Source organism: Moschus berezovskii, chromosome 8 (genome assembly GCF_049115385.1).
Source record: "Moschus berezovskii isolate FMDL1 chromosome 8, NW_MosBer_1.0, whole genome shotgun sequence".
NCBI classification, from domain to species: Eukaryota; Metazoa; Chordata; class Mammalia; order Artiodactyla; family Moschidae; genus Moschus; species Moschus berezovskii.
Genome location: NC_142467.1, coordinates 90,247,285 through 90,267,066, shown reverse-complemented (window position 1 = coordinate 90,267,066; position 19,782 = coordinate 90,247,285). Strand labels below are relative to the sequence as shown.

Genomic DNA, 19,782 nt, shown 5'->3' with positions numbered 1-19,782 from the left:
AAGATCTTTCAGAATTTCCTGATCAGAAAATGCTTCATCAGTTTTTATTTTCAACTCTGGGAAACACATTTATTCTTCATTTCATTTGGAGCTCACAGAAAATTGAAACATCCTGAGCTGTGTTCATGTCTCTTGTTTTTAGAAAATTTATTAGTCATTCTTTTTGAGTGACTGTTCTCCTTGAGGCTTTAAAAAAATCATAACTTTAGCAAAATTCTTTTAATATGAGCATACTGTAGTACGATAGCAGCATGGGAAACACTTTTATATGAGAATAAACTTTTCCTCACAAGTGAGATTTCAATAACGAAATTATTAGAGGGACCAGCTCACACTGAAGAGATTGGAGACAGTTTGGGATGACCAGAAGTCTGCATGAACACACTGAGGAAGAGGGAAAGGAATGGAGGATCAGAAGGGAGAAGAATTCACAGAAGTTCCTCAGGAGTAATGCCCAGAGTTCCATTTCCAGAAGCCCTTGGGGTGTTTGATCTGGAAAACATGTATTTCCTGTAACAGAGTCTCATTTTGAACACTCTGTGGCACATTGGTGACATGTGTCATCAAAAGCCAGAGAACACCATGATTGCAATTAGTTTGTCACATTTCACCCAGCTGTATTCAGTTGTCAGGCATCTAAATCAATATCTCATCTCTATAGTGTTTCCTTCAGGAAGTGGGAATTGGTTACTCCAGTTGGTATCTATCTTTGCCTACAGCAGGAGGCATGGAAATTGAGTTGGCTGGGAGCAGTCTTTTGAGTGTGTTCAAGCACTGTTTGTTTATATTAGGACCCTTCCAAAATGAAAGATCTAGTAAAAATTGTTTTACTTAAACTCAGAGTGATTTTTGTTGTTAGTCAGCAAGCATTTATTGAGTCTCTCCCTTGTTGGCAGCAGGAGTTTGTTGGCTGTGAATAAAATGTGAATAAAATGCTGCCTTTCAGGAGTTAATATTAAACTGGTCATCTCTTCTAAACATAATGCTAATAATTTCAACTGTAAAAATACCCCCCAAAAAACCAGATTATTTTGGTAACAATCATAACAGTTTTCTACTGGACCCTATTTTGCAGGGAGAACGAATTTGTTTTAGGTTTTGCATTTTTGAGAATGTATATCATATTTCTTGGTACTTAATCATTAGATGAATTCAGACAACCTCATTTGCTACACACACATGCAGACACAGATCAGTAGAAGCTCAGTAGGCACAGAACATGAGTGAGATGTTCTGCATCAGTAATAAGAATAGGGAATTTGCTGGTGGTCCAGTGGTTAGGACTCAGCGCTTTCACAGCCCTGAGACTGTGGGCCCTGGTTCAGTCCCATATCAGGGAACTAAGATCCCACAAACTGCACAGCAAAGCCAAAAATTAAAATGATCATCGTCATCATTAGTTGTTCTGTATCCATAGTAAAATAAAATTGCAAAATTTCCAGGAGATGTCCAGCTACAAGAGACTGGTTAAATAAATTGTGCTATTTACTGTGAAATGACTAGAAGGAAAAAGGTTGATTATGGTTTTCTCTAAGTAGCTTTATAGGTAAATTTTCCATTTCTTGCTTGCTTCCTTGTTTTTGGTGTTTAAAATTTTTTTGATTTGAATATTTATTTTTTAATTAGGAAGAATTTTTCATGAGTTTAATTCCACAGTTTTCAGTATGGCTTCTCTGTGTCTGGACTTTTTGGAATGGGCACTTGGCTCTGGCTTTTGCAGCATGAGAGTTGTCATAGAAATACTATAAGAGAGAATGTCCACATCTGTAAGAGGAGTAAAGATACTGAATATAAGGAAGGAGTAAGTAGTTGAGATAAGACTCGGTAATTCCCCCAATACCTAACCGTGACATAATTTTAAAATGAAAGAATGCTCCTGAAAATTACAAGTAGGGAAAAAAAAAAAGTAACTGATTTTGAGTAATATCCTCAAGTTAAGACATAGCAGTGTGAATTTTCTTGACCTGAAAATCAGGAAGTCTGATCTATTAATTTTTTAATTATAGCTTTTATTTTGTTTTCTTTAATCATGGATTGCCCAATCAAGTGTCTAATTCATTGTAATAGTCCCAGAAGTAGATTGCCTTGTTTGGTTATTAGAAATTATTTTTTTCCTCTCCATTTATTGTTAGCTTTCATTCTGTGTTTGCTTTTTTTTTTTAAACCTGAATGATTTATTTTGAGATCAAGAACAAGGTGCAGTCATCAGTCACATGAATGATTTCCCCAGAAATTTCCTTCAGAAGGCAGTATCAAAACGGAAGTTTCAGAAATGAGCAATTGTAGCACTCCCCTATGCGTTGAGGTTACTCTTTAAAAAAGGCAATGTTCACTTGAATTTAGAAATCGAGATATGATTTTATGTTTTATTTATAGTCTCATCGACTATAAGACTATCTCAACAAATTGTTTAAACATCTATCTTTTAAAGATGTAATAAGATAATCATTCCAATGAATTCCATGACCTAGAAGACTAACTTACCTAATCAGATCTGTCACATTCAGTCAAAAGAGGACAGATTCATTTCACACATTAACTCCCAATCTCTAACTACACAGAGGGAGGAAATAGGAAGAATTTTCAAAGATAATAAATGGCTTAGGAGTATGAGTGTGCCCAGTAAACACACTTACAGTACACATAGATCCTAAAAAGGAAAGGGATTAAAATACTCTGAATGGTCCACAATAAAAAACTAAATTTCCTTTTATGTAATTAGTTTATAACTACAAAAGAAAAAAATAATAAACTTCTCTACCTCAAAACACAAAGCATAGACATGGTTTTGTAATGCTTTGTTCTATAGGTAAAAGGGAGGAAATGAATAAAATAATCAATATTTTCAAACTTTTAAAGATTTCATTTACAGATATTTTCTTCTTGAGTGATCATTAATCCAATATCAAAGAATTACTATTTTATTATCATCTCCTCCTTTGGATCTGAGTAAGGATAATGCTACAATTCACTTTATCACTTTTTTGTGATAAAGATGCTTCTTATATTTCTTTATTTTTTTTTTTCAAAAACAATTTTAGAAATCTTTACTTAAAAACAACCTTATCTTAAAATGGAGTAACTTTGGTTTTACGAGCAGCAAGCAAAGTACAGAAGCAAAAATGCATTACAGGAGCATTAAATTCTACATTAGGTCACAGCGTCTAATCTGAAATCACACCCGTAATATCATTTTTCAGGATATCTGGGAAATAGTTATTTCCCAGAATGTCTGAACCATAGCTACTCTATTTTGACTTTTAATTGTAAAAAAAAAAAAAAAAAAATTTTTTAATAGCCAAAGCAGATTTCATCATTAATGATGTCACTGTTTTTCTAGGTATGAGAAAATGCAAGAATTGGAACTCATAAAACCTTTTTCTGAAACGATCTAACTATCTGAAGGCCTGTTCTGCCAGGTTTTTTTTTTTTTTTTCAGAGCACAGAGTGCCTCATTCCTGATTTTCACCCTAAACTTCTTTCAGGGGGTGTTGAAGGTCAGCAGCTTGCAATGGTCATGATGTAATCTTTGTAGAGGCAGCTGGCAAGTACCAACTTCCAGTCAGCAGGGTCCCTTCATAGCCACATATCTGACCATGTGACACCATTTCATGGCCATTGTGTCCCGCGGTGCTGGGAAGGCTCATTCCCAGGTCTAGGGAAGTGATGGGCCACTCAGTGTGCTAAAATTGGACCAGGCCTTGCAAGTAGCAAAAGTCTCTGGACCACTGTCTTACTAGCCTCCTGGTCCAGGAAAATATTTCCTCTCGGTGCTTTTTCCCATACCCAGAGTCACATTATTACAATTATTGATCTCATATGGAACTGTCGGTTCAGCATTATATCATAGGCTCAGTGAAACAAGTGACATAGAAAATAATATAGCCATAGCTAGCAGTTATTAGTAAAATAAGAATTATAAGTCAAGAACTTTCATTAGATAAAGCTTGGTATACCCCAAGTCACCTGACTTCATTCGTTAAATGATTATAGTCTGGTGTTAATCTCCTGGTTGTACATTATGGAGCATCCAGCCTTTATCTGAAGATTGGTACTGAGATAAGCCTTAGAAACTAACCTAGAGTGTCCTTTTTAGTAACTTAATTAAATCGTTAGCGGTATCATGTAACAAGGAACTGTCTCAGCAGTGAGTCTTAGTAAACACTAGACATTAACAAAACTAGAAACTTAATTTAACAATTTATGAAACTTAAAATTCCGTGATTTTTCATTATGGAGGCCCTGTAGCCAGGGAGGCTTTAACCCATCAAATAAAAAATGAGGTTTGTCAGGCAGCTGGGAAAAGCCAAGCAGCCATCTTGGATTTCCCAAAGCCCTGACTCTGATATCCAGCTATTGTTTTTAATTTTCCAATTTAGAAGCAGACTGTTGCCATGGTTTAAGGACATTAGGATTGCACAAGTCTATAACAGAGTTTTTGTATAAGCCGAATGAGCTTTTACATGACTACAAACCCGACAATTGGATTAATTTCTAAAACTAGCATAGGATCAAGCCTATGGTAGAAAAGCATTTGATTTATATGCAGAGGGCTAAGAAGTCAAGAAAACATTATAAATGATCATACGAATCAGGTCCAGCATCTTGGGCAAGCTGTCTACCTCTGATGTCGTCGTCTTCTCATCCTGGTGTAGTGTAGTTTCTTCTGAAAAAAGTCCTTCCATCCAGGTTGGAGACAGTCCTTTAAATTATGTCCATTTTTTTTTTTTTTTTAGTCCTGGTTGTTGCAGGTCACGAGGCATCTGATCTTCATCCAAAGATAGATCACTGAGATAAGCTTCAGAAACAAATTTAGGGTGTTCTTTAAGAATTCAATTAAATTTTACATTAATATCACATAACAGCAAGGAACTATCCAAGAAATGAGTCTTACTACCTCCATTGGTAGACCGTCATTAACAAACTGGGATTTAACGTTTATTGAAACATCCTTTCTCCCTAAAATCACCCTCATTTTTACCAAATATAACCAAATTAAGACTTGTTTAAAAAGTAGATCTGTTCTCAATAAACTTGACCTGATTATTTATATAACCATAGACCCCCTTTTTTTTTTTTTTTGCTGAGACTTTTATGGAGTCTCAAACTTAACTTTATTTTTTAAATTTTTTTTTTATTGGAGGCTAATTATTTTACAATATTATATTGGTTGGTTTTGCATACACTGACATGAATCTGCCCCGAGTGTACATGAGTTCCCCGTCCTGAACCCCCCTCCCGCCTCTCTCCTCCCTTTGGTATTATTTTTGTTTTCAAACTGTTGATGTTTAAGCAGCCTTTTTAGTTTCATTCTCTGAAACTAGAATATACTTTTATTTTAAGTAAATTCAGTATCAAGAATTACTGAGGAATTTTTCAAAACTATCTTGTTTCTGTTACTGCATCATCTTCTCAGGAGACTGTTTTGGTAAGAAATTACATGTTTGCAAATAGGCTTTATTAATTCAGCTTCCAAACAAGCATGGATATTTTGCCAATTAGATACTGTTTCATGTCATGGCATGGGTTGTACATAACATTAGTATAGTTTTCATTTATATATGCTTTCACCTTAGTTACCATGAATTTGTTACCAGCTTTACTTTATTATAGCTTTTCCGTGTCATATCTATTGTTTATTAAAAGGCAGAAGTAACGTTAAATAACATCAGTAAGAGAGATAAAGACTTTTAGTATTTCATGTACTTCTTAGTCTCTGTAGTGAATTCTAGTTTATTGCAAGTGACAGCCAGTTCCCTAAATAGTAAATTGTAAATTTTAAATATTGTTAAAATTGTTTAAACTTTGATTATTAGCTAATCTTTTTAACAGTTTGCTTCCTTGGATTTAGTTACCTGACTATGTCCAAGAACTGGCAGGTTCTTTTCAGAAATCAAAGAAAGAGTTTTATTTTTAAAAATTCTTTAATATTTATGTAATATGAATTGTAGGGCTTCCCTGGGCTCAGTGGTAAAGAATCCACTCGCCAATGCAGGAGACATGGGTTCGATCCCTGAATTGAGAGGATCCCCTGGAGAAGGAAATAGCCACCCACTCCAGTATTCTTGCTTGGAAAAGCCCATGGACAGAGGAGCCTGGTGGCAGCCTACAGTCCATGGGATTGCAAAAGAGTTGGACACGACGTAGCAACTAAACAACAGCAGCCGCAAATATGAATTATTGCTGAAATATTTAAAACTATAAATAAAATGTGTGTGAAAGTCCCCCCCCCTCCATTTTTTCTCTTATCATAAGCTATTTAGCTCTGATCTTTAGGGATACACCCCTAATTATAAGGAACCAACTTAGCAGAAATAAAAATTTCTTATCAAATAAATGATTCTGTTTGCCTTATCGTAAGATTAGACTGCACTCTTTCCCCCCAGGAATGCATTTCTCTTTCTATAGTGCCTTTACCTGTTGTACCCATACTACCCCCTCTGTTTTTCATTTTGAATTAGGTAAAATCCTTTCTAGATATGTATTATTCTATTGTCATTTTAGTAAAAGTGCTGCTGCTGCTAAGTCACTTCAGTCGTGTCCGACTCTGTGTGACCCCTACTATCTTCTAAAAAGTAGGAATCCTATTTAATCTTTACCATAGTCCTAGGGGATCAATAGTATTTTTCACAATTTTGGATGAGATAACCAAGAAACAAAGAAATTTTCCTGAGGTCACACAGCTAATAACCTAGGTCTGTTTGACATAGCTTGCTCTTGAAACACTTAACTATGCTTTTTTCCATATTCTCATGCTTCTCCCTGACTTCCCTTTGTCTTATCCTGGCTCTCTTCCTTGTCTGGCTACCAACAGTCCTTTAGCTGTTTATTTAGCAATCCTCTAAATTCCATCTTGCATAGTTTTCTCATCTGCCTAAGTCCTATTTTTAACTCCTAACATATCTAGGAAGTACCCTATATTATTCAGATCTTAATCCATCCCAAGATCACAGGTAAGTATTCTGTGATAATTATTTGTATATGTAGCAAATACTGGGTAGAATGCTACACTGAAAAAAATACATAGATGGAAATTAATATTAAGCTAAAACACTGATTTTAACCAGTGCTTAGAGATAAGTAGTATTTTGGTTGTTGATGCAGTGGAAGTCTACTTTTCACTGCTGTCCTATGGTTGTATAGAACTGTTTTGCTTATCCTGTGTTTTATAGAATTTGAGGGGTATCTAAACCTTAAGTAATAGGATTATGTTTGGTTTTATTTTTTCTCTTGGTTTTAGAATTGCCTGTTTAACACCTCTGAAATATTTTAAAGGAAGGGTATTATATTTGCTTAATATGGCCATTTAATAAATGTTACTCGTTTTTGGAACCTTTAAAGGGAATTAACTTTCAATGACTGGCTTTCTGCTTCAGTTTGGATCGTCTCATCTAAGGAATAGCCAAATAATTAGACTTGAGAGATCACACAAGAGATAATACACCCTTAGAACTAGAGCCTATAAAATTCTTTTTTTTTTTCTTTCTTGGTCCCCTTTTTTCTTCTGCTATTTGTCATATACCGCCATTGCCGTTTGCTGCTGTTTTCTGTATCATCTTCCTGTTTTCTCTTCTCTGTACTTGGTGGTTGATGTACTTGGTGGTTGAAGCAGTTCCCAGGTTACTCATGCGTTTGAAGACCTATCTTTGTCATTTGAGCCTAGCCCCATTGTTTTCTACAACCTGCCATATTTTTGTCTTGGGTTCAGACCAATCCCATCCTTTGCCTCAAAGGTTGCCAAGCTTTTCTTTCGAAAGGAAGAACCTTGCTGCGGTGTGGCTGTGCATTGTTGGATACATGCCTTAGTGTCTAATGAAGCTGGCAGATCTCAAGAATTTCCTATTCAGGTTCATTTTCTCAACCAAAACCAGCAGAAACTAAATACGAAATACAAGCATTTCTGTGTCATGTAGATCCCACCTTTGAAAAACACAGGAGTTAATTCATGTAAAATCTATAGTTGGCCCTACACACCTGTGGTACCTCACATCTGTGGATTCAACCAACCAGGAACTGTGTAGTACTCTAGTGTTTACTACCACTGGGAAATATCCGTGCATAAGTGGACCTGCTTAGTTCATACTTGCATTGTTCATGGGTCAGCCGTAATAGAATTACCTAGATGTATAAATTAAATTTTATTTGAGTGTAATTATTTTAAAAAAATTCAGTGTCATTTTCAGTATTACACCTGTCCTGTTTTTTTTAATTGCTATACTATTTTAAAATCACCACTTTGAATTGGTCCTGTTATGCCTTGTGCACAGAGAACAGAAATGTTTACTATTAAGGCTCCTCAAATACTTTAAAGTGATATGTGGCATTCTTTTGAAGTGATGGAGGCCTGAGCCAATCACAGGATGACAGCATTGTGGGAACGAGACACTGTAGGCACAGTCTGGCCATAATGCCTATCCCTGGAACACTCTCGTCCAGCAGCCCCGATCTCCTCCAGCCTACCACCAGCATGTTGGATTTTTCTAATCCCTCAGGTAATTGTTGCTTATTTTACACAGCCATATTTGTACCGAACAGATAAATAGATGGTTGAGCCATGTGTAACAAATACTAGATATGCTGGCAGCCCTCTTTTTTCACCTCCGTATTTTGACTTAATGCAGAAACACTAAAAAGAAGATGATGTCTTTTTCTCTAAACTGGAGTGATGGTACTTTCAGTGTGAAAGAGAAGTACGTATCTTTTGGTAACCCTAATCCAAGCAGTGGATGAAAGCAGGGATACTTCTCAATCAAGAAACATGTTACCCAGAGTGTGGAAAGGAATAAAGCAAATTATTTTAATCTAACTTGTCTCTCTTACCTTCCTCTATGATGTACAGAAATGTGTTAACAGTTTTTTAGAAACACTGATTTTTCTCTCCACTACCTGAAACTAATGTTTTTGTTGCATCCAGTATTGTTAAAGTACTGTAGCATCTTTTTCATTGATGTTCAGACTTTTGGTGTGGGACATCGAGTTTATTTTTCTGTACCTACTCAGGCTCACAGGCAGAAATTGTCATTTAACTATGTAACCTAAAATTTCTTTATAAGAATGGAACATTTACAGAATTATTTATATATCTACTATTTGAATGGGTTTGAGATGGCTTTCAATAAAAGACGCATACAATTAAAAACTGAAGTATATATTTGATCCAAGGAGAAGAAGGAAAAAAGCACCTCCTCAAAGATACATATAGTTGTGATCATCTTCAGTTTTGATGTTAAAGCTCTAACAGCTAGTGGGAAAAGGGAAGAATTCTGTTATTCTTCACCTGTTTCGAGAGATTCCTAGGCCCAATGATCTGTCTTTGACACATCCTACTCTCTACGTGACTAACAGTGTCCTTTCTAGAGCAGCGGTCTCCGACACCGGGGACTGGTTTCATGGGAGACAGTTTTCCCATGGACCAGGGGGCAGGGATGGTTATGGGATGATTACACACATTACATTTTTGTGCACTTTATTTCTGTTGTTATTACATCAGCTCCACCTCAGAGCATCAGGCATTAGATTCTGGAGGCTGAGGACCCCTGTTCTGGAATGAAGATTTTGATGAGCCATTACTTGACTTAGAAATGTCTAGTGATTTCTGTTTGTTCTGGATTCAGTAGTGAGATGGAAACCACTCCATGTATTTGATCAGAAGTTAATATCAGATATTGTTACCAAGTATAAAGTAAACTGTTTTACATAAAAAGGTAAGAAAGCAAGCACTAGTGTCACAGTTAGGAATCTGCAAAGTGGATTCAGCTTTGGTGCATGGAGGAAATGCCACCACCAGGGTGAAGGAGTGTCGTTTGAGCGATACAGGAGCCAAATACCCACACATAAGAAAATAAGGCATCAGGTCTCTCCTTCTTGTAACCTTGCAGTCTACCTCTGGTGCTCCCTTTTGGCAAGAAAAAAACATGGTTTGCAGAGTCCCAGCCCCATTGTAGCAGGGAAATGTAGGTTTGGAGCCTAAACACAGTAACTTAATAACGGTTGGTATCCAGTTTTTACAGCATAATTATAAACCCCTTTTCTAGCCTCCTGTTATACCATTCTCCAACCTGTCTCTCCTGAGTATGAGACGTACCTTCAGAGCTCTCTTTCTGTGCCTATATTGTTTGCTATCTCTGGTGTTTTCTCCTTGCGTATCCCAGCAAATTTTTATTATTCCTCAGTGCTGAGCCCAAGTGTTACCTCATCTGGGGATCTCAGGTCCCCCTGAGGCAGAATTGCTCTCTCCTTTTCTAGTACATTATCATTGTCTGTCTGACGTTGTCATGTGGTAGTATGGGAATTTATTTCTGTGTCTGTGTGCGTATGTTCCATAGCAGTATTTCTTACACTGCATTCACAAATAAGCACAAACTAACTATTCATCTGTACTTTCATAAGACAAGTGTTTAGGGATGTATGATTTATAACTTGATTGACTTACAATTATTGATATACATTTGTATTTTTGCCATTGGCATATTTAAAAGTGAGGCAGGGTGGGAGGTAAAGGATGGGTATTAGGGGGAGGAGAGAGAGAAATTGGGGATTTAGCTAGGGAAACGAAAGAGGTTGGAATTATTAAAATTTAGAAACTATAAACCCCATGGCACTGAAATTCTGATTTCTGAAGAGGATATGCTATTCAAGATTGATTGCATAATTCCCTCTTTGAGAACATGTTGAAAGTATTGGAGATGCCCTTTTACTGTCTGTTCAGAGAAAGTCAGTCTGCAAAGCTCAGTCTGCAGCCTTTGTCCATATCAGCAATATGAATGAACACATATAAGATAGGAATTTAACTTAAAATTATATTTTTAAATCTCCAAATGAGCAACTTTTTTTAAAGCCTTCTGCAGTGCTGTTTATATTTATGGTGAATAAAATATTTATTACCAATTAATTCCAAATTCAGCTTGGTGAATCATCAATGACAGCACTGAATTTTAGGTTAGTTGTGTGCATCACATGTATATTGTAGTACATGTGTGACATCAGCCAAGTATGACTAACTTTTATCAGTCTACATCTCAGTTATGCTTTTGCTGCATATTTTAAATTGTTTTTAGAAAGTAAGGACAAAGCTTCAGAACTGTTTAATACTTTGCTTTCGTTTGCTGACTTTTTTATGGTTTTGCTTTGCTTTTGCTGCCTACAGCTGTTGGTTTGTACTGTAAGTATCTTGAAGACTACGGTATTTTCTTGCTTTTATTTGTATGTAGTGTTTTATTATATCATTAAAAGTCAAATGATACAGAATTGAATGAAGTAGGAAGCAGAACTCTATACACTTCAAAGGTTGCCGGTGTAAACTGGCGTATATTCTTTTAGCTATTTTCTTTGAATATATATGTTTTTTATACCCATTGAATCAGAGTGTATAGCTGTTCTATAACTTGTAAAAAGTGTTTCAGAATTTTGGGGTTTAATGTGACATGAGGCCTAAAATAATTCAGAGTGTAGCTAAAAGGATTTGAAAACTGATTTTTTTTCTGAGTTTGCATATGGAACTTTTTGTTTACTCTTTTTCATTTAATGGCACAAACTTTTAATTTGATGTCTTTAATATTTAGTAAACTTCATACCCATTTTGCATTGCAAGTCTGAGTTATTTTAACTAATTTTTAATTGTAAAGGAACATATATTATAGTTTTTATTTGCAGAGAAAGGATAAAATATAAAAGTCTCTGCTTTCCAGAATTAACAGTTGTTCATTTGCTTCTATATCCTTTCAGAAATTTCAGAGCACATAAAATGTATGTACTGTTTCTTTTACCCCAAATGATATTTTTCCACATAGCCTATTTCACCTAGTAATATACCCTAAATGCCTTTCTGCAGCAGTATGTATTCTGCCACAATATCTTGAACATTCTGTTTAACCAGTTCTGTTTTAGTGGATGTTTGCCTAAACCTCTGGGATTACATATCTTTACATGTTGTAGATTTAAATTATTAATATACTTTGAATTTTGTCAAAACTTTTGTCATAAATTTGTTTATTTCTTGTTATATAAATATCTATGAAATATTATCTATTTTATCTCTTGGCCTCCAGAACTTAAAATATTTGACTTTTGACCCTGCATAGAACGAGTTTGCCAGTCCTTAATCCTTATGATTTTACTCCTACCTTGTGTTTGCTTTGTGAACTTTTTCCTGTATGGATTGTCTTATTTACTTCATTATTGTGTCTTCCTTGAACCACCATCTACTCTCTTGAATATAAGGAAATCTCTGCAAACAGAGATTTTGTCCATCTCATTTATTACTTTAGCCTCATCATCTGGAACACTGATGATGTAACGGGTACTCCATAAATACTTGTACAGTGATTAACATTTTAAAGCAGAATGAAGAGGCATTCCTTTGTTTTTTGTTTTTCTTTTAAATATCTAAAAAGTTCTGTTTTTAGTATAATGTCAGGGTCAGACACTAAAAACGGAAGAACTTTTTAGGTATTTTAGATGATCTTTAAAAAAACACAGCAAAAGACTGCCTCTTCTTTCTGCTTTAAATTTTAAATCACTGGAGCCCGCCTGTCACAGATAACCATCATGGAGCTGGAGCCAAGGGTGCAACTGGATGTGGCAGGTAGGTCCTAGAATTTCTTGGTTAACACAGGGACTACCTACTCTGTCTTGATCTCCTACTCCAGAGCCTTCTCCTCCCAAACCTGTACCATTTTGGATGCTACAGGAAAAGCAACTACTAAAAGATTCACCCAAGCAGTTCTTTGTTGCTGGGATGTACAAATATTTCCCACCAGTTTCTGGTGGTCCCTGAGCATCCTACTCCCTTATTGGGAAGACATATACTCACTAAATTGGGGACCACCCTTGTGATGGGAAGCTTTTTAGCCCCTAGAGCTCTACAGCTCCTGGTTACAACTGAAGAACCCATTACACCTTCTCCAATAGAGAGGAATCAAAAACTATAGGAAGACAAAATTAACCCCCAGGTGTGGGACCAGGGAATTCCTGGACGAGCCCACCAAGCTGAACTGGTCATCATTGTCCTCCAAGATCCCACTCGGTTTCCTAACCGGAAACAATATCCCCTCAAAAGAGAGGCTCGGGAGGGACTACAGCTTTAATAAATTCCTTGCTTGTGGGTTGCTGGTCCCCACCAGTTCACCATGTAACACCCCAATCCTCTCAGTAAGAAAAAGGATGGAACCTGGTGAATGGTTCAAGATCTCTGGATCATAAATGAAGCTATAGTCCCCCTCCATCCCACATTACACAATCCCTATGTAATCTTGGGAGAAATCCCACCCAGTGCCAAGTGGTTTACAGCCTTGGATCTCAAAGACGCATTTTTTTTGCTTACCATTGGCTAAAGAAATCTTTTTGCCTTTGAGTGGGAGGTCCCAGGAGAAAACCACCAACAGATGACTTGGACAGTATTACCTCAGGGGTTCAGAGATAGCCCCCACTTGTTTGGACAGGCCCTTAGCTGGGATCTCCTAGATCTGGGACCTAATGGGAAAATATTACAATACATAGATGACCTACTAATCTGCTCTCCAGATGAGAAATATGCCCAACAACATGCAATTCAGTTTCTAAACTTTTTGGCAGAAAAAGGATATAAAGTCTTCCGAGCTAAGACACAAATGGTCCAGACAAAGGTTACTTACTTGGGAGTTCAGATTACACATGGGTCTAGGAGGCTGTCCTCTGATCGGCTACAAGGAGTCCTCCAGTTGCCCTCCCCCATGATTCGAAAACAGTTGTGAGCTTTCCTGGGGCTAACTGGGTATTGTAGAATCTGGATACCCAACTATGGTCTAATTGCCCAGCCTTTGTATAAAAGCTTAAAGGGATGAGATGATTCAATCCCACTAATGTAAAGTACTCCTCAAAAGAAGGCAGAGGCTACATGAAAACAAGCCTTAACTCAGGCACCTGCCTTGAGGTTGTCAGACCCAGAGAAAGCATTCCAACTTTATGTCCATGAAAGAGAGGGAATAGCCTTGGGAGTGTTAACTCAAAGGTTGGGAACTGAGCCCCAGCCTGTAGCTTACTTAACCAAGAAACTTGATCCAACTGCCTGAGGCTGGACCCCCTGCCTTCGAAATCTTGCAGCTATTGCAATCATGATAGAAGATGCTTTAAAACTCTCCTTTGGAGGCAAACTATTTTTACCAGCCACCAAGTAAAAACAACTCCTAAATGGGAGAGGCCATTTATGGATGTCTGATCAAAGAATCCTCAGATATCAGGTAATGCTGATGGAAAATCCAGTCCTCGGTATATCCCCTTGTGAGGTTCTTAACCCAGCCACCCTCCTGCCTACCCCCGCGGGCTTTCTCCCATTTCACTCTTGTCTAGAAACCTTGGACCACTGGACAAAACCCCAAGAGGGACTTGTCAGAAGATCCTCTGACCAATCCTGAGGAAATCTGGTACACTGATGGAAGCAGCTTTGTCTTAGATGGAAAAAGAAGAGCCAGATATGCAGTAGTCTCCAATTTTGAGATCACAGAGGCTAAGCCTCTGCCACCAGGTCAACAAGCTACAATATGCAGTGCCAGTTCAACAAAGATACAAAACTACAGCTGACCATGGAAAATACCATCCATCCTTAGATGAACACTGCTATGAGGACTCTGAGGCCTGAGACTAGCAAGAAGGGGAGGCCCAATACCCCTCGCCGACCCAATTCAGTGGAAGTAGCCAGAAAGACCTCGATGCCCCTATTCCCAAAGAACTGGGCCTCCCATCTCTTGAGGGGGGAATGTTGGGTAGTTAGAATAGGGAAAAGGAATTCAAAATGGTGGTGGCTAAAAGACAGGAAGGGAAAAGCCCGCAAAAATAGAACAGAGGAAGGTCAAAGAAAGGTCTGAGGACTGGAGTGAGGACTTCAGGTAGAACAGCACTCCTGACTGAGCCCAATTTGCATAGGGCAGGCCCAGGGGGAAGAAAACATAAAAGGAGAAGCCAAGGGCTCTCGCTATGCTCTTTCTCTCTCCCCTCCCCCAACACCCCCCTCTGTATACACTCTTTTCTCTCTCTCTCTCACCCCCTCCACGTGTGCTGGTGCGCTCCTCCATTCTCTTCTCTTCTTCGAGGATGGATTCGCCTGCTATCTTCTAAATAAAATAGAGCTGTAACACTGAAAAAAAAAATTTTTAAATCACTGTACAAATATATATGGAGTACCTGTTACGTGTTCAGCAGACTACAGTCAGTGGGGTTGCAGAGTCAGACATGACTTAGCAACTAAACAACAAACAACAACAGGGTCAAAACATGTGTCCTTATCTCACTTTTAAATTTTACTTAACGCTAGAAATTTTGCCTTGGGTTGAAAGTATGGGTATATGTGAATTTCAGTTCTTGAATTCATTTACCTATTATATTATGTAATAATTTTAGTATGGAATATTAATCATAAGACTAATAAATGCTGTACTTCTCCAAGATTCTGTTTTAAATGTCTGTTTTCCTTATAGGATTATATTTTTATGTGTAGTTTAGCTTCGTACCTAAAATTTGAAATGATTAGATCGTTTTTGTTCTTGATTCAACTTTATTCTAACTCCATATTTATCATTTAACTAATCATTTAACTTTTGAGTGTCTGCCATGTTTCAGATAATATGTTTAGCATTATGGTGTTCTCCCACTAATACTTTTGTGAAGAAAATATATGTATTATACAGGTAACAGTTCTAAAATGGAAAGAGAGATTTACCCCAACACTGATATCAGTGTGGAAATATTTTTTCCTCTAATGTGTCTCAAATTTGGTTTTCAAAATTGGCATTTATTATCTTGGCAAATTCACCGGGATTTGGATAATTCCATTTGCAGATCTGTTCTAGAGCTATTCATTTATGATGGCTTCTTATATGACTATATGACAATTTTGTCCTTTGCATGTGAAACAAATGGTTTTAACAGTGTGAATATAAGAGAATGTAACAGAATACAGCGTTTGGAAGGATACACAAGCTTCCTTCCCTGATGTTGTAATATGTTAGCAGCAAGAGAAAAAATGTGTGCAAATTCCCAGTCTGTTTGAATAAACTTCTCTGAAGAAATTAATAAAAGGAATCAGAGCATCTCCCCATTCCCTCATGGTCAGCCAGCTTGGCTTGCAGATGTTCAACCCCCAGCACCCTAGTAAACAAATCTACCTCTAAGCCCTGGACAATTATGACCTATTTTTGTAAAGAGTATAGGAACAATACAGATAATAATAGTAGTTGTTTTACACCTTTTATTGGGTTAAAAGGGATAATGAAACTCTTGTCCAGTATCTTTCTTTTGGAAAACTGAAATTTCCAACTTGCTGCATTTTCTAGCCCAGAGGAGAGAAGCATCTCATTAGCATGCCATAAGAGCCTACCTCTTGCCTGTAGACTTAGAAACCTGATAATGTCGTCAGCATCTGAGGGACTGACTCATTCTCAGAGATACATGAACAGGAGGCAAGAGGTGTTTGGTGACTCAGATCTTTGCATACCTCAAAAAAAGGCAGTTTGGCACATATATCTTACAAAAGGGGCCTGAATAGATGAAGCATTGTGCTTCCAGTTTGACGGTAAACCCAGAACATTCAACATTTTTCGGCTTAGAATCCTTTTCCTGGAATTGTATTCACATATATTCGGTTGACTCTTCCAATACTGGGAGTCAGTCTTTGTCTTTTTGTGTTGTAGTCTCACTGTGAACTTTATCCTGTGAAATTATTTCCTCCCACATCTGTTTCATTACTTTTCTCTTTCATTTAGCTAGAATTATGCCTCGGGTGATTTTGAGACGAATTTGTAATTTTTCTTTTCCTCTTAGATTTACAATGTATACAATGCTAAGAAGGTAATGCTACACAAATAGTTTACAGTGACTTGAGCCACCAAAGTATCCCTAGCTCACCCCCATTACGCACATGATAGAAATATCCACAACAATACATTTTTCCTAATTAAAAATGGAAGAAATTTTTGTAATTTATTATCATGAGGAAACTTTTAGCAGTTGTTTGTGTTGTAAAATCACTTTTCAATTAAATTTAATTATGTTAAAAATTAGCCCACTGTCATATGGGCTAATTGTTCAGGAAACTTTGTTCAGGAAGCTTTAGCCAATGCCATATGAATAGAAAAAGAAATAAGGTAGAGTAGGAGGGGGAAATATCATTATTTACATGTATATATTACATGAACATTTATTTTAAAGTAGGATTAATCTTCTAATAGCAAACATCACAAACACTGAGGTTTAACCACATGAATATTTTAAATTTTCCTGTGTTAAAATATATAGATATAAAATCTGAAAAAACATTGGCCACTTTATAGTAGATTGTATTGGCACCTAGTATAATTCAGTAGGAAAAACCATAAAGAATAACAAAAGATATTTTTTAAAAGGAATAATGGTTCAATTAAACCAGTAAGTTTCACCATGAACCAAAGAAGTGAAATATAAAGACACATTTTTGGAGGGAAGAAATGCATAGGGCTTTCAAAATGGGAAAAAAAAATTCATAAACAGCTTTGATAAGTGTGACGAAAATTGCTGTCTTTGTACCCTAGGATGATAAAACATTATAATATTCTGAGAACAGTTCAGAAGTGTATTTCCAAAATCGTAACAGTATACATGCCCTCTAACTCAACACTTCTCTTTGTTTTGGATTTTCCCTGAGGAAATGAATCAGATTGACTACAAAGGTTTATCTACAGGGAGAGTTTGAGATGGAGGGAAATTATTTATCATAATTTACTTATGATAAAGGAACATGATAGGAAAGCTAAATGTCTGTAAGGATTTGGTTCATTTCAAATTATAAAATACAGATTGTGGAGTCCTATGCCTCCATAAAAAATTTTGTTGAAGAATATTTAATGACATAAAATGTTTATAAAAATGAAAATTTCATGGCTTTCAAATCATATGCATAGTGTGGCTTTAATTTCTTTTTCTTGGTATTTTTCTGTGAACATATACTAGTATTTTGTCACCAGAAAAGATGCATTGATTTATTAGTAAGTGCAGCTATGATTTCTTCTAACGTCCTTGAAAGAGAAATATATATTTAACTGTTTAGAGAGATCATTGTCCTCTAAATTATTTTTTGAAGAGTTTGAGTCATTTTTTGTAAAATAACAGAATACTCTTTTGTATTTATACAGATATTCCTGATCAAGTTATAAGAGTTTTCAAAGCAGATCAGCAAAGTTGCTACATTATCATCAGTAAAGACACTACAGCTAAAGAAGTTGTTTGTCAAGCTATTCATGAATTTGGTTTGACTGGTGCATCTGACACATACTCTCTCTGTGAAGTTTCTGTTACTCCTGAGGGTGTTATAAAACAGAGAAGACTTCCAGACCAATTCTCCAAATTAGCTGATAGAATTCAGCTCAATGGAAGGTGAATGTGCTTATTAATGAATGTACTTATTTCTGCATGTGTTTTTGAAGATTCCATGTTAAAAGACATAATGTTAAATAGGAACATCATGTTTTAGGACCACTGAGTTCTCTCTAAAATTAACGTAGTATTTTTCTTTTTTTTAGTCTTCTCTTGTCTCCATAATTATGTAAATGGAATCTTAGAGTGTTAGCACTCATAAGTGCTACCCAGAAGTGGGAGAAAGGATAAAAATGTTTTAGCCCTCCTGCTAAAATAAAGTCTTTGAACCAGTGGTATAGTCCAAGCCCTGTTTTTTACAGAGTGAGATGATACATATCTTTATTATATGTATCTGAGTATATATATGTATGTTAATTTATACATTTGCTTTTTAAATGATCAGTATGTACTTTGGGGAAAAGAAACCATAGTTTACATAATTCTTTAAGTAGTTTTCCTTTTATGAATATATGAAAATTCTAAAAATGTTTTAAATATGCTCTGAAAATTATTTGATCAACTAGAAGATAGTTTCAGTAACATTTGTTTTTTAGTGATTTTTTTCTGGCAATAATACAATCTTTTTAGTGAACCCAGATTCATATGTAGGATGAGATCCTTAGAAACCTTAAAATGACTATCCATCATGGTTGCTGTTAAGAGAGAATAGGTTAACTCTGCTTTTGCTGACTGTATGTAGTGGTCAAGGGCATGGATCCTGGAGCAAGACTGCCCAGATTCAAATCCCTGGTCTGGCTGTGTGATCTTGAGCAAGTTATTTAGTTCCTCTGTGCCTGAATTTTCTCATCATAAAATGGGATGATAGTAATAGAACCAACCTCAGAGGAATGTTAAGAGAATTGAGTTAATAAACATAGCATAATTAGATCTAATTTTATTATCTACAGTATGAGTTTGAACTCATTATTTATGGTAATCTCTTAGGCATGTGAATAGTTTAAAGGCAGAAGAAAAATAAATACAGTTCCTTGACAATATAAAGTAGATGGACACAAACTCAGGCTTAGATTAAGTTGTATGTTATTAATAGAAAAGAATGAAGTAAAAACCACTTGTGATACAATATGTAATCTCTTCTGCAGCAACAGTCCTGTAGAAGATATTTCCTAATTATGAATTCTTCACTTGTCTCTTAGCTTTTAAGTGTCATAAAATTGTTCATCTAAAAAGATGAAAGGCAGATGAAGATCTTTTTTTATGGCTACTGATCAATGCCATTTGCTGGAATGAAGTTTTGGATTTATCAAGGGAGAAATCAGTAGTGGAAGTTTCCGTTCTGTATGGGTTTTATTCTTCTTTGCTTTTCTTGAAAATTTAAAGTTAAGAAGAAAGTGAGTACAGCAGCAACTTCCAAATAGAACTGTAGACAGTCTTGATTGAGGAGTTTACTCGTGCTGTCCA

The 19,782-nt window shown here is 36.2% G+C and overlaps 1 protein-coding gene across 10 annotated transcripts in view; it reads left to right on the top strand.

Annotated features, from left to right (window-relative positions):
* Positions 1-19,782, top strand: part of RAPGEF6 (Rap guanine nucleotide exchange factor 6) — a 221,326-nt gene that overhangs the window by 158,859 nt on the left and 42,685 nt on the right. For all 10 annotated transcript variants that reach the window (XM_055430393.2, XM_055430398.2, XM_055430392.2 and 7 more), the window contains 2 exons: positions 8,335-8,492; positions 18,138-18,378. In XM_055430393.2, coding sequence (XP_055286368.2) covers positions 8,335-8,492; positions 18,138-18,378 — 399 coding nt within the window. The remainder of the gene's footprint in view (positions 1-8,334; positions 8,493-18,137; positions 18,379-19,782) is intronic.